The 14,936-nt window shown below is 40.8% G+C and overlaps 1 protein-coding gene across 2 annotated transcripts in view; it reads right to left on the bottom strand.

Moving 5' to 3' along the window:
• LOC149238498 (putative UDP-N-acetylglucosamine--peptide N-acetylglucosaminyltransferase SEC) overlaps nt 1-14,936 on the bottom strand; it is a 113,601-nt gene that overhangs the window by 73,737 nt on the left and 24,928 nt on the right. The window contains exons 2-6 of one of the 2 annotated variants that reach the window (XM_089373051.1): nt 11,675-11,820; nt 11,221-11,319; nt 10,945-10,995; nt 2,634-2,750; nt 2,488-2,544 (exon numbers count right to left, since the gene is read on the bottom strand). In XM_089373051.1, coding sequence (XP_089229177.1) covers nt 2,488-2,544; nt 2,634-2,750; nt 10,945-10,995; nt 11,221-11,319; nt 11,675-11,820 — 470 coding nt within the window. The remainder of the gene's footprint in view (nt 1-2,487; nt 2,545-2,633; nt 2,751-10,944; nt 10,996-11,220; nt 11,320-11,674; nt 11,821-14,936) is intronic. The other variant, XM_089373052.1, reaches the window with a different exon arrangement.

The following is a 14,936-nucleotide window of genomic DNA, read 5'->3' as shown; positions in this document are numbered from 1 at the left end:
GATTCTAGGCGAAAGTGATGTACTGGACAAGGGTTTCAAGCAGGAACAAGAAAAGAATAGGGGAATACGAGACTGCAGAGGACGGATCTGAGGCCAGCAAGGATGATCACTCCAAGGGAAGCAGCGGTCACAACGTAGGGAACGCAGAGCACTCTCTACGGCGAGGAGAATTTGTAGATCCATGGACAAACCAATTTCAGCTGGCAACAAGATCTAGATCCCCGGTAAGTACCCACAGCTTCCAAGTTTTTGTCAAAACCCCTGCCGAAAAAACACAATTACTTTGGGTAAAAGAGACCGACTCTGTAAAGCAACTGCAGAATCTTATATTGCAACAATTTGGATATCCCACCAGATCACAAAATCTGATACATGGGGGCAGAGTACTCCAGGACACAAAGTACCTCAGGGAATACAAAATCGCACCCTTGTCAACAATAATTCTCAATCTGAGAATAAGAGGGGGTGTGACAGACAATAGCAGAAATCCTTATAGGGGTGAGGGAAGTGGGACCGGTACAAAAATTACAAGAACACATCAGGGGAAAAAACATGGAGTATTTCCTTCAAAACCATTCTTCAAGGGAAAAACACAGCCGAAGCAGCACCAAATCAAACAGGTATGGACGCAAAGCCATACATTGTGGAACAGCTGAATCATACCCCAGAATACAGCATAGATATACCAGAAACAGATGAGCACTGCACTATATATGAAATACAAGCAATAATATGTAGATTCAATTGTTTTTGGCCCAAACCGGTTGTGATCCATTTCATTGGATATTCACAAACTGGGCTACACAATGTGAAATACATCTCTGTTCCAAGGGGTTCTTCATAGTGAACTTTCCTACAGCAAAGGCTAGAGACTCTATAATACAAGAAGGACCTTGGTTCTGGGGATCCACAGGACTCTTCATCACACCATGGTTCCCAGATTCAATGGTTGTCTCTAAGATGCCAGTTTGGATGCGACCGCACAATCTCACATTACACCTCTAGAGTCAACAAGTACTTGCAGGAATGAGTAATACTATCGGGCATTACATCAAAATGGACACCCAAAGACTAGAGGAAAGAATCTACACTTATGCACGAATATGTGTGGAAGTAGACCTTAGCAAAGGCTTGCCAGACCAAATTCAACTGAAGCATAGACAGAGGTGCTGGTCACAGATTTTAGATTATGAAAATACAACATTCAGATGCAGAACCTGCCGACAAACAGGACACCTACAAAGCACGTGTCCAACAGCCAAAAAAGACACTCGTAGGAAGAAGAAAACGGGGAAACAAGCCAAGGGATGGCAATTTCCTCCACCACTCTCGGATGACGAGGAGGAAGAAGAGGTGGAACATGTAACCCCCAATGAGACCAATCAGATGAACAAAGAACCAGAAGTAGAAGACATAAATCCACAAGAACCTATAGACGTACAGTCGGCAAGGATACCAGAAACAATGGATATGAGCAGATCCAAACGTCAACACATATCAGACACATCAGATTCTGATAAAGACAATCCCCAACCTGTGGCTGATACAGCGCTAGCACTTATAACTCCAACAAAGTCTCAGGGGGGGTGGAGAAAGGTTGAGAAGAAAAAAGGGCGAAAAGCTTGACTTTTCCCCCAATCTGTACATTATTACTTTGTTTCTTGTTTTCTGAAAACCGAACACCCTGCGTGGTGATGGATGATATATGCATCTTTTTGACAAAAACTGAGCACCATTTTTTTGTGGCTCACAGAGATCGCTAAGGGCCAGCGCAGCATATGCTGAAAGGCATCTACAACATGTAATTTTTCAATTATAATGAAAGATTACGATTTTTCCAATGGAAAAAAAAAACATCACAAGTAATTATCAAGTAAGGAAAGTCAAACGCAATATATAAGATTCTTGATTTCCCAACATGGTGTACGTGGGATAGGTTATCCTAAAGGGCTAAAGCCTAAAACTTATCTAAGTTGTTTAGTATCTTTCTCCTTCGATTGCCTAAGAGTTTAAATTGTTTGGGACTGAAATATTGTGTTCTTTCCACCGCTGTTTTATACTTTATACACAATTTGACAACAACCGCAAGGCTGAAAATTCACAGGGTTAAGATCCAGGCAACCTCTAGTTAAGAGGTGAAATTTATGTTTTGCATTGAAACATGAGATAGCAATCTCCAGGGCATAAATTTTACAAAGCACACTTTAAATGCCACTGATCGCACTTGGCCAATGTAATGTCTTAGAGTTTCATGTTTTTTCTGCAGAGGGATATTGTATGAATTTTGAAAAGACTGTATCCTGATCGATTAAATTTTTTCCTAAGAAAAACAATGGCTGAAGATGCAAATAGTAGAAACATATCTAGGACAGCCACCAGGGAAAACAGACTGTATGGTGCTCAAATATGAATTGTCCCTACATGTGTAGCCTTTGCTAGAATGTGCTAAATGAATCTGAAAGGCCTACCAGGAAGCAAAGCACTCACATGTTGAGTTAATCCTTGTGCCTTGAGAAGATTACCAAGGTTGCTGTAAGCATCAACCTGCATAGAGACACCCAGTTTAGCTTAACATTTCAATGTAAGTAATATTATCAAAGGATATAGACCTAATATATAACCACCATTCTTACCAAACGAGGGTTAATCTGCAGCGCCTGACGGCAGCAGTCAGCTGCTTCTGATAACCTTCCTTTCCGCATGTAAGCACTAGCGAGATTAGACCATGCATCACAGAAATTAGGTCTTAACTGCCAAAATACAAGGAGAGATGAGAACCCTGAATCATATCTCGATTCACAACTTCAGAGAACATAATATTCATAATTGAAGAGGATATAAAAGCAATAGCAGCCAGTATATTGAATCCCTCTAACATTGTGCATTCCAAATAATCTTTGTGTGCATATCTCTTTTGAGTTAGCCAAATAGCTTCTAATTACAATTTAAATTGATCATCAAATTCAACACAGAGGTCAAGTCCAAAGTATCAAACAATTTTGGTAGCATCTCAGAAATGTATACCACTGCCAATTGTCAATCCCTACATAATTTGAACAAAAAAAATGACTGACACTGTCAACTAGCTCCCATAGGGTTGCAGTGTGCAAGGAGCAATTTGAAGAACTTACTATTTCCAATTTCTCAAACAGGATAACTCCCGATTTCATAAAAATTAATAAGAGTATTTCTGGCATATCATAAGATTGTACTTGTCTAAGGCATTAGAGTGTGAAGCTTCCCAAATGGCTATGTGCACTTAAGAGTTATACCCACAACTCAGGGCAGAACATGTTCATGTTGAGGGATACCAATGGAAAGTTGCATTTTACGCATAGTATTGAAAACTTGCTACCTCTTGCAAGGCAGACCCTCCCGAAGAATACTGAGAGCATGTGATGCCAGGTTGATACCTACTGAGAGGTATTGTCCTCTTGCACAAGACAGCACCTTACTTTTTCGCACAACAATAAACTTTATGTGCAATGCAAATCAGGTTGCAGGAAGCAGAATTCTTAGGCTAAATAATCACTTCAGAACACTCCTTAGCAAAACTGCTTTCTCAATGTGACCTACAGGCAATTAGGAAGCATGTGGGTCCTGCGGATTTAGAAGCATACCAGTATCCAAAAAACAGAGGAAATACAAAAGAAAGAACACAGGAGGAGGAGAACTGCAAAGAGAGGAATCATATATGCAATTCCCCAATTTTAAGATATGTGCCTCCACATAAATGGAAACAATGTAATTCTCACATTATAAAAGGCATCCCAATTATGTACAATGGATACTACATATACACCCTGTGAAGCATGGAATGTGTACAAGTTCAGTGTAGGCATTTAAATGTTCTGTGGCAAAAAAAAACTGAACCCATGATTTCTGTAGTAGATAGATGCCATTTAAAAAAAGCAAACAGCAAGATTGCTCAAGGATTATAAGATTGATATACGGACATGGCTGTTAATCTACGTTGTCAGTGATGTCAATATGGCAATATTCTGGACAGTAAACAATGATGTGAAGCCAAGTAAAGCAGATCCATGAAGCAACAGGGGTATGTCAATATGGCAATATTCTAGGATACTAAATGATGATATGAAGCCAAAGAGAAATAGAGCAGATCCATGAAGAAACAGGAGCAAGAAGCCATGAGGAGAAACCAGAGGAAAGCCAAGACAGTCAAGCCATTGGAGAGAATATCGGAAGTCATAGGAGCTATCAGAGCAGAGCTATTAAAGCAGAGAAGAGGTATTGAAGCGATATCAGAAGCCACAGGAAAGCCAAGTTAGTGTAAGAGCGGGAGATTGAGGAGGAGCCATATCGGGAGTATTGCATGTAATATATGCCAAAGAAGAACTGCAGAGTATCAGAGGAGTTAACAGAGGAGCCATATCAGACCAAAGAAGAGCGGAAAGTCAAGGGAGTTGAGATGATTAGGTTTTGAGTGAGAAGCGAGAGGTTGAGTGTTAGAGGGGGTTTGAGACAGAGGTCAATTTATTGCTATAATTGAGCCAAGAGGGCAAGACTCGTGCCTGGTGTGGACTCTCGTTACTCTGTGTATCCGCGTTCAACAGTTAACCGGGTATTTCTTTGTATTCCCACTGAATGGATCGATGGCGATCCAATATTAAGTGAATGAATCGATATATGAATGTCATGTGTTAAACGGAGTGTGGCAGAAACCGTGGTTTTAACCATAGTCCATCAAAAGCAAGCGAGATTAAGTTAAGGAGGAAACAGATGGAGAGTGCACAGGATCTGTTGGATCTCATAGATCAACGGTCATCGCATGGTGGAAGAGCGCTGAAGATAATCAACGAAGAGGTGGTTTCTCAAAACCATAAGTGGTATTTTAGGCGGACAAAAAGTTGTAAGTTGTATTGAAAAGTAGTCACCCAATTTCATTAACCGTTCGACACGTAGCAGCCGAGGAGAGAGAAAAACCGCTTTATCCGACGGGTATTCTCTGTGCTTGTGTCTCACCCGAAATCATTTTGGATCGTCAGATCAAGCGGATCGAGATCAACAGTCACAAAGTGTCGTGCAAGTTGATTGATCAGGAAAAGGCATCAGTCGTTGATCTGATGGAAGGAGATCAACGGTGGAGATCAAACGGACTGGTTGAGGCTAAGCGACAACCATCGAATCGAGCGGTAGATCGACGGTCGCGATTTAATTGCTAATTGCAGAGGTGAAGGGTTGATCGGAGATCGGAAAGCGCTGTGGAGATGTCTTTGATGTGCGGACCTGACGATTTATGAACGCGGACCCGATAGCTCCATAAGATATACCTTTATGTAATATCGCATACGGGAATCGGGGAAGTCACGCAAATCATAAGGGTCGCTATTGGACTGCTGATTGCAATTGAGATAGTGACATGGCATGTGGGACCTCCCTGTTGGTACAGCCTCTCCTATGAAATCCTCCGTAAATAATGAAGCCTATCGTATGAATATTAAAAAGGGATGAATATTAAAAAGGGCCTCTTTGATATTTTTTAATATGTAACTCTATTGTAATTCGGCCTCTCTTCTGAATTAACGTGTCATGTGAGCGTTGGTGAACACGAAGAGACAGAGGAAGCCAAAAGGTCGAGCGAGCATAGAGGAAGCGAAAGTTCAAGCGAGCGAAAGGGAAGCCAAAGGTCAGGCATATCAGTGTAAGAAAACAGATAATTGCCTTTATGAGTGGTTGTTGGTGAAATGGAAGAAAGAAGAAAGCCGATGGTCTAGCAAGATAGAAAGAGGCCGAAGGTCTAGCAGGACAGGAGGCAGTAGAAGGATGAGCAACTCTGTTGATCGTGTTACCCTGTGAAAGACTCAGATGTGATGAATTAATCAAGTACATAATGCATTCTGAAGAACAATTTTGTGATATAATAAATAAAGTTTTATCTAACATCATTTGAAGGGAGCAGTAGCCAACGCTGGCATTGAAGCATATGTGATTTTGTTTCTGGGAAGCAAACAGTGAGAAGCAGTCACGCCTAAAGCATTTACTGTCACTGGTAGAACAGAGGCTTGAAACAGAGAGTTGGTTCGCGTGCAGAGCTTAGTACAGCTAATAGTAGACTCACTAAAGCTGTGTGGAGACATTATCAGAGATTATGATGGCTATTTGATATCATCATGAGATAACTTTTGCAGACTCTGTGTGGACAGTATGGAGAGTTGTAAAGACTTCTTCATATGAAGATTGGTTGCCATTGATGCTGTAGCATGGAGACTACAGTGAAGCTGTAAATAGACAGAATTCAGTCAAGAAGAGTTTTGGGAGCAGAGAGTCACTATCAAACATCCCTTGACAAGATTGGGTCGGAGCCCTTGGGGTTGGAGCCTCAGAAGTGGAAGGATTGGTGTCCTTAGAGTTGGTACTCCTATATCCAAGGTTGGTGCCTTGACAGCAGAGGGTTGGAGCCCTTGAGGTTGGTACCTCAGAACTGGAAGGATTGGTGTCTTGGGATTTGGTGCTCCTAAGTCCAAGGTTGATACTGTTGAAATTTGGTACCGGAGGACAGGTGGTTCCCTTAGGCTTTGATCTTTGGCCTAGGGAAAAGTGTCCAAAAGAATTTAATTTTTCTCCTAAGGTGACTTTATAATTTTATAAAGTTAAATCTAATTTAAAAGTGACTTTAAGTGATAAAGTTACTAAGTCTAATTTTAAAGTGACTTTTATAAAGTCAATGAAAAATTAGAAAGGAAAAGTGACTTTGGAAATAAATGACTAAGTGGGTCTTTATTAAAGTGGGGTGAATTAAAAAATAAAAAGTGAGATTTAAATGAGCATTTAATCTCAGCCATTGATCTAAATCTATTTCAACCATTGGATTTAGAGATCACCCAAAAGTCACTTGGGTCACCCAAAAGTCATTTGGAGTTATATTAAGGGAGGAAAAGGAGGAAAAGATCACATTCGATTCAATTCTTTCATGAGCAGATTGGGAGAAGGAGAGCAAGAGAGATTTCTGAGCAGGGAGGAGAAGGAGACAGCAGCTTGGCACACATTCCAAGGCAGCAGTTGAGCAGATTTGTACAGTTGATTCAGCACACAGTGAAAGGCAGACTTTGGCACGATTTTCGAGGAGAGGTTTGCACAAAAATCGAGGAGCAGTTTGTGATTTTTCTGCACGCAAAACAAGGGCCATACAGCAGCATTTAATGCTGAAAGTGGGCACGAAAATCGAGACCGCACAGCATTTATTGCTGTCATGTTTGCTGTAATTACCAGTTTTCTGTGAAGCATGGGAAAAGAGATAAGTTGTAAATTTGCTTGCTGATTTTTTGCTGAAAATTTCTCACTGTAAAAGGCAATTTTCAGAAATAAAGAAGAGCTCCCAAACTAGTTTTCCCCAAGAGTTGTAGGGGGTTTTTCCAGGGTCACATTGACCAAAAATCTCAGTGTTTAAATGTGTTTTAATGGCTGTTTAAGACTGCTGATTTTTATTTCTGCAATTTCCAACATTCTGTAAAATTTCCAGAATTTGTGTTTTCAGCAAATTTATTTTTTTCAGCTTGTTAAATGTATGGTTATGGGAAAGGGCATTTAACTATATGGGAGAAATAAGGAGAAACTGAAAACCGGGATGGGAAAACAGAAATTTCTACAAGTACATTGACAAAACAAAGTTGGTGCTCTAGAGGTTGGAGCCTCACAAAAGTCCAAGTTGGTGCTTGGCAACAGGTTGGAACCATATATATTGTATCTATTTTATTGCAAAGATTATATTAGTAAAAGCATTTATTCTTGTTGTTCATCTTGTGTTCTGAATATAAATGTTTTAACTGGTAAAATAACAGTTGAAAAGAAACATTGATTCACCCCCCCAGTGTTTCCAACAATGGCACCCAAAAATGGAGCTTACGCTTTAGACATTGGCAGAAAGGAATTAGTTATTTTCTCTGTTCTCTTCTTTCTTACTTTGTGGGGAGAGAACCTTCATCCACTCTTCATCATTTACTCCTCTCACAAACCCTTTGACCCACTTACATCTTTATAAATTCTTCCATCTCACTTTCCTTACATTTACTTTTTGCAATGTTTTAATTGTGATGGTTGCAATAGAATATATTTCGATATTTGTCGGAAGAATATTGTGGATAACTTATTTTTGAGGTAATAAGTAGAAGAAATAATATTAATCATTGCAGCAAGATTTCTATTTAGAAATTTCCACACGCACCAAATTGGTTCGTGACGTATGGAGTTCATATATTGATTGCATGCAGGGACCTGAGACGTGGTACAGGTTGGTTCCATCCGCTGTCAAGACTATGCCACAGTGTTTTTGGCTGTGGGATTCAGGGATTGGACACTCTGCTTCGTGGTGAGTGGGAACGAGACGGGGGATGACCCAACTCACCCTTGGTTTGACATGTGGGAGAGCGTTGAGGCCTTGATCGCGTGGCAAGGTTGGTTTTCCTTGTTATCACTACGGATCAGGGTGAGTGTTGGATGAGTAGGAGGTGACATCATGGCGGTGCTTGGTCCAGATGCATTGGGACTCCATAAATGTTTTGCCATCAAGTCCCGGGAAAGGTGGATACAACTTGAGCATGAGGGGCAGACTGTCATGATCAGAGTCGCGTAGCGAGAGAATAGTGGCACCCTTTTTAGACTAGCGTGGGATCTGGGCATCATAGGACTTGGTAGTACAACTACCCTTGGGGATGAGTTGATTCCTACACGGTAAGATCATTCATATCTTCCATTAGGCTTTGGTGACTCGCTGATGGCATGGGGGGCTTCATTAGCATGGCAGGTGGGCCAGCAGGATGATATCAGGAGAAGCTCACGTGAGCAAGACGCTATCTTTGCAGGGATTGGGTGGCATCTTCGAGAGTATACTCCTGGAGTGCATGGGATGGCCTACATGGTAGGATAGCTTCATGAGGAGTTGGGCATAGTGCCACATTATCATGATCCCCTACTCATTGATGGTATATATAAGGGACTTTTGGTACTTATACCGGGCAGGATAGTGAGTGGAGCAAGGGGAGCTTCTGGTGGGACAACATGGCTTGGGATCCTAGTATTGGGGGATTCTTTCACGTCAGGACAGTGCAGAGGTCAGGGACGAATCAGTGGTGCATCTGGGACCCTGACACATTTTTTCAGTGACAATGAGGAGCAACAACTAGAGAGAGCGTTGTTCAACAATTGCTTGAGGACTAGCAACGTTTTGGCGAGGACTGTGATATTTCCACTTAGCAATATTACTAAGGGAAATATCAATCTTGCCCAATTTTGTCTTATTTCATGTTCGCACTTAAGAGATGTGGGTTCAGAGGTCCCACATGAATTTGGTGGTTAAGTGGGGGCCCAAACGTTAGGAAGGAAGGGAAATATTGCGGCTCTAATGGAGCGTGGGGGCCACCCCATGGAAAATTACGGCCCACATGTGGAAAACGCTCTCATTGGAGTGAAGTTGATAGGGAAAATCGAGTTGGGCCCACAAGGGCATCTTGGAGGCTCTTTGATAAATAGAGCAAGAGGCACTCATTTTGGTCATTCAATCATCTATTCGGAAATTGTGTCTTTGACATAGCACGCTTGAGCTGAAGCCAAGTCTACAATATTGTTTAGCACAAGAGTGTCTCCGAGCGGAGATCTCAACCCTTGCTTCAACCCTTGCTTCGGTGGACTTCGAGTGCCAGCCCAAGGAGGGAGTCCTACCTATACCAGTTTGTACCAGCAGCAGGGGGTGCGAATTTGTGGAGAGGATTGGCAGCAACAACACAGGGACTGCACAGTTCTTGGAGGAGGCACGCTTGGAGGTTGAGGAGTGAAGGGAATTATGGGCTGAAACTTGAGGTGGAGTCCGGGGAAGTGTTGTGGGGGTTTTTCCAACATTTTTGCTGGAGCAACAAACGCAGCATTTGCTACAGGTTACATCTTCTACTTGTGGAAGAGGGCCAAGCATTTGGGAGTCAATTTTGGACAAACCCTTTCTGGGTTTATTGAGGAGAGGCCAAAATTAATTTGACAGAATTTTCTAAGCAGATTTGAGGGGTCTAACAAGAGCCCCAACTCAGCGAGTAGCTAGAGGAGCTAGGGGAAAATTGGGCCAAAATTCCAAGATCAACATTTGGCCAATTCCCTCGTGTGTTTTTGTGGTTTATTGGTGGAGAGCCCGGAGTTAATTTCCCAGAATTTTATGAGCATCTAAGGAGGCCCTAGCAGCAGTTCTTTGCAGCAAGCAGCATATTTTCTGGGTAGTTTCAACGCAAAGCCAGGAGAGAGCAGCAAAAGATTTGAGAGGGTTTTTTTATTGTTCATTTGGTCTTAGCTAGCTTGCCTTGAGCAAGTCTACGTGCATTCTTTCCAACACCACATTGTACCCTCTTATTTATTAATAAAATGGCTCAGATCAGTTCAGTTCATGGAGTTTTCTAGTTATTAAACATGCTATAAATTTTTGTATGTGTTTTTGCCATGTTTGCTTTGTTTAACATTGTATATTTCCATTAGAAATATTACATTAACCAATTGGATTAGTGATTGTCTGCTCTGCTCAATTTTGGAGTTTGTGTCTTTTGTCACGTGCAAACCTCATTCATTTATGTAGTCAATGTACAACAGAAGCAGTTGTATAAGTATAGACTAGGAAGAATTAGAAAGAAAAATTATGGTCAGTTTATATATTAGATCCCTCTGTTGGATGAGGCTAGCCATATTTAGGCCAAATTTCTAATTTTTTGTAAATGTTGCTTATACAAAATTACAGCTGTCCTTCCACTAAGCACCCACATTATGAGGTGCAATTCCTGGGTGACTTTGATGGCTTAAGGCCAAAGTTTGACTTATACAATGATTTAATTGTGAACATAACAACACTATAGTCATGCTGTTTCTCGAAAAAAAAAAACAATTATTCATTTCTTCGATGGAATGCAGAGAAAAGATTTTAGACAATAAGACTGCAAAAAATAAGAAAAATACCTTAATAGCAATTGAGTAGAATTGAATTGCCAAATCAATGTTTCCTTTTTCCTGAATGCAAACAAATTAACAGAGAGGAATTGGTAACAAATTCTTTATATTAGAAACTGCTATGCAAGGCTACAGCTTATCTCTATATCTGATTAAATAATATAAATTACATAAATAAATCGTTTAGTACTCTATCAATATTGTATTTTATTCAGTAAAGACAACATTATAACTGCAATTGTATAGCAAAATAATGGATAAATTTTACACAGTACTATGCCACACCTTCCAGGCATTAGCCATATTGCCATAACACTCTGCGAATTGAGAATCAATAGTTAAAGCCTCTTCATTCTTGGCAATGCACATGTCAAAGTCATGTAGCTGCAAGACAGAACATGAAATTGCAAACTATCCAAATCATTAAAAATTCTTAACTTTATCAATGAAGTAACTAACGCTCTTAAACCATCGGGGCTACCGTAACTTCATGAGGTTGTAGTTCATTACTACACCTCACGAAGCCATTTCCCAAACCCATTATACACGACTCTGGCATCATTGAATATTCTTTCAAGATTTCCAAGAAGTTCAAATAGAAACCTGTGTTTGAAATGAATTTCAACCAAGAATGCAGGTAAGACCATTTGGATCAAGCTATAGTGGCAACAGCAGTTGCATATTCACAGTAAACACAGCATTGAAGCCTTGAAGGTAGTTTTGCAAGATAACAGTTTACCTGGTAGTATACAGCACCTAATAGAAGAAGGTTATCAGTGCGTCCAGAGTTTTTTTCATAAATAGTGTTACAGTGTTCCAATGCTCGGTTATAGTTGCCTGCCTTGTACTCTTGGTGTGCAAGTGCCAATAGTGTATCTTCGTCTACTGCAGCATAAGTATGATAACTTTAGGAGAGAGGATCAACTGATAAATTATTAACGCCAGTCTCATAACTTGAGGAGAGAAGCTCAACTGACAGATTATTAATGGCATTCACAATTTGTTACAGATAGTAGAACTTGCAGCAAACAAGCTAAGCAATCACCGTGCACAACTAGCCGCACACTTGCTTCACTTCTCCAATAAGTTTCAGCAATGAGTTTTAAAAAATTGCATCAGATATCCAATCATACTTTTGAGCTGAAAAAATTTTGAGTGAACTGTGTTTGATTCAGCACAAGATTCACATCTTTATTGGTATATTTGAAAAAACATGTTTTACAGAGAGACACCCTAATATGCAGCTCACAAAACAGTGTTAACAGTGCCTTAAATGGGGATTGAATGCAAAGAAATGATTACAAGCAGTTGCATGGAAGATTAGTCCTATGTGGTGAGAAAACACAAGGACATAATAGAAAGGAAGACTCAGTTTGCCCATTCCTGCAGCAAGATAAAATATCTACTAAATATTGTAAGTGTAATGATTTAACACCACAACAACATGAAGATGACCTTTTTAACATGCACTTCGAAGTTTAATTAATGTTGCACAAGTTCCTGGAATATGGGAATGCATAACATGGGTACAGATATCTGGAATGTCTAGAAGTTTCACTCAAATTTCCAAGAGACTACAGGTTGCGAACGCCAATAATCTATATTAGAGATACAAAAAATAAGAGAAAATGCAGGAACTACATGCATTTGGGAGCTCTCTAATGCTCTGTAATACATGTATGGCCATTAACACCTACTAATATCGGAACGACATGTTCCCTCAAAATCTAGCAGGTCCTGTGAGAGGCCTCACAAGAAAAGGACTAGATCAAGTGACAAAGCCATGAAGTGTGACCCACTGTCACCACAGCCACCACCTCCTGCTCTTTAGTGGATTTTCACCACAACAGAGACTACCCTATATAGGTCACCTAATGGATATCCAAGTTTAAGGCTTGGAGGTGACAAGGATAGGCTTAGGAGAGGCACTTAACTTAAGGACAGGCCCCAAACTAGCACAAACAAGGCAATGCGTACCCTCCAAAGGACTATCTATGGCACAAGTGACATAGAGTTTTGTGAATAAGCAATGTTAGCAAGCTTACCTAGGTACACAAGGCCAAGAAAAGGCTTGAAAAGATTAATATGATCAATTTTGGGGACAAAAAGCCTTCAATAAGCCCCAAGTTAAAGCCTAGGGCTAGATTAGGGTTTGCCTAGGGCAAAATTGCCTAGGGTTGGTGGCATCAGCCCTAAAACGAAAGAATTCACCACAAGAAAAGGGTGATTTTGAGAGAATGAGTTACCAACCACGTATAAAACCCCTCCACAAGCCAACGCACATAACCTAGTTGAATTTCAGCCCTAGCCCTAGCCTTAGCCTAGCAGCCTACCTTAAAGAGCCGAAAATTTAGATAAGAGAGAGAAATTTATGCTTTGGGAAAAAATTAAGGTGTGATTACCTATGTTGAAAGCCCAGAGCTTGATCTTAGGTAATGGAGTCTAGAGGGAGATCTACTTATGAAAAATCAAACCCTAGAATGGAGTAAATGATGATGAAAAACCCTAACTATCATTTTATGAGGGAATAAAGTCATTGAGGAGAGCTTAACATGAAGGATCACTCAAGGGATTGTCACACAAAATCTTGAAGGGTAATGCACACAATACTTTTCCAAGATTTCATAAAAAATTATTCAGTAAAAACTAGAACATAGAAACCCTAACAATATCCATTCCATGCAATAGCCATAAAGATATTCAACAACATAGAATACTTACAAGAAAATGCATGAACCAATCCTTTATTATTCCAAAATGATGTCTCCAAAGCAAGAGAATGTCTCCATAAGAAAATACTCCACAAAAGATCACATCTCCACAAGAAACAAGTCTATTTCAGCTAGGTCGAAATCTCTTAGAGAAGTCGAATTGATCCACGAGTGATGATGAAAATACAAACAAAGTGACTTCTATTTATATGAGGTATACAGCTATTAATTTTTTACTAATGAATCCCCTAAGACAAGTTTGACATAAGAAAACCTTGGGTTATAAGCCAACCCACTAGCTAAGTGACAAAATAAGCAATAAATGCCCACATGTGTGAGTCATAGCCTCAAATAATGATGATGGCATGCCCTATAGGGCTCCAAATGCCATGCCAAGGTGTGATGAGGTATGAAAAAGTGTCATAGTGCCTAGATCATCCAAAATTTGAGGAGACGCCCTCAAATCCTCCTTTGGGGTCCCGAGTCCAGTGGGGTTGACACCATGTCATCACCATTGGTATCCAACTATCAAAATGAGGCCTCCTCTCCATGGCAATAAGGCTTCTCCAAGTGCAACAAGCACTCCCAAGTCTTCCAATGGGCGACCATCCTCATCTAAGCTTTGAATCAAGTCCCACCCATCAAGTTGTGTCAAGGCCAACCTAGGGGCATGTTGGGTCCAGTGGTGTCATCATACAGAATCCTCTATGTTAGGTCAAAGTAGACCAACGCCCTGGGTCCTGAGGGTGCTCTATGACATGTAACATTGGCTCGTGCTATTAGGAAGCTGAACTCTCTCAATGTTGCATCTGTTGAGCCCAGTGTTTTAAAAATCGGTCGGTCTGAACCGGTAACCGGTCAAACCGACTAGTTAGCTAGCCCACCGGGTCAAACCGGCAGAAAATCCCGGTTTGACCCTCCATTTCGCCAAAAAAGTGGACAAACCGGTCCTAATCGGACGTTAGGACGGAACTGCCCAGTTTATGGTCAAATCGGCCGGTTCCGTCCTAAACCGGTCGATTAGCTGCCATGGTCGTGGAGGACCCATGCAGTAATTTTTCCAAGTGTTTAGGCTGTTTTGGAGGGAAATTAAGGGTTCTTTCCCTCCAAAAACACCCTCTCCAAGCCTTTAAAAGGCCCTTCTCCCTCTCATTTGTCTCACACATCTCATTTGGAGTATTTGTGAATTTGATTGGGAGCTTGGAGAGAGTGGAGTTTTTGCTGGAGTAGTCATCTTGGAGGCTTGGAGTTGGAGTTGGAGTTGGAGCTATTTTGGAGATAATTTGGAGC

Source organism: Pinus tabuliformis, chromosome 8 (genome assembly GCF_031772625.1).
Source record: "Pinus tabuliformis cultivar Carrire ecotype Pingquan chromosome 8, CPIR1, whole genome shotgun sequence".
In the NCBI taxonomy this organism is placed as follows: domain Eukaryota; kingdom Viridiplantae; phylum Streptophyta; class Pinopsida; order Pinales; family Pinaceae; genus Pinus; species Pinus tabuliformis.
This window is presented reverse-complemented; position numbering and strand designations above follow the sequence as displayed.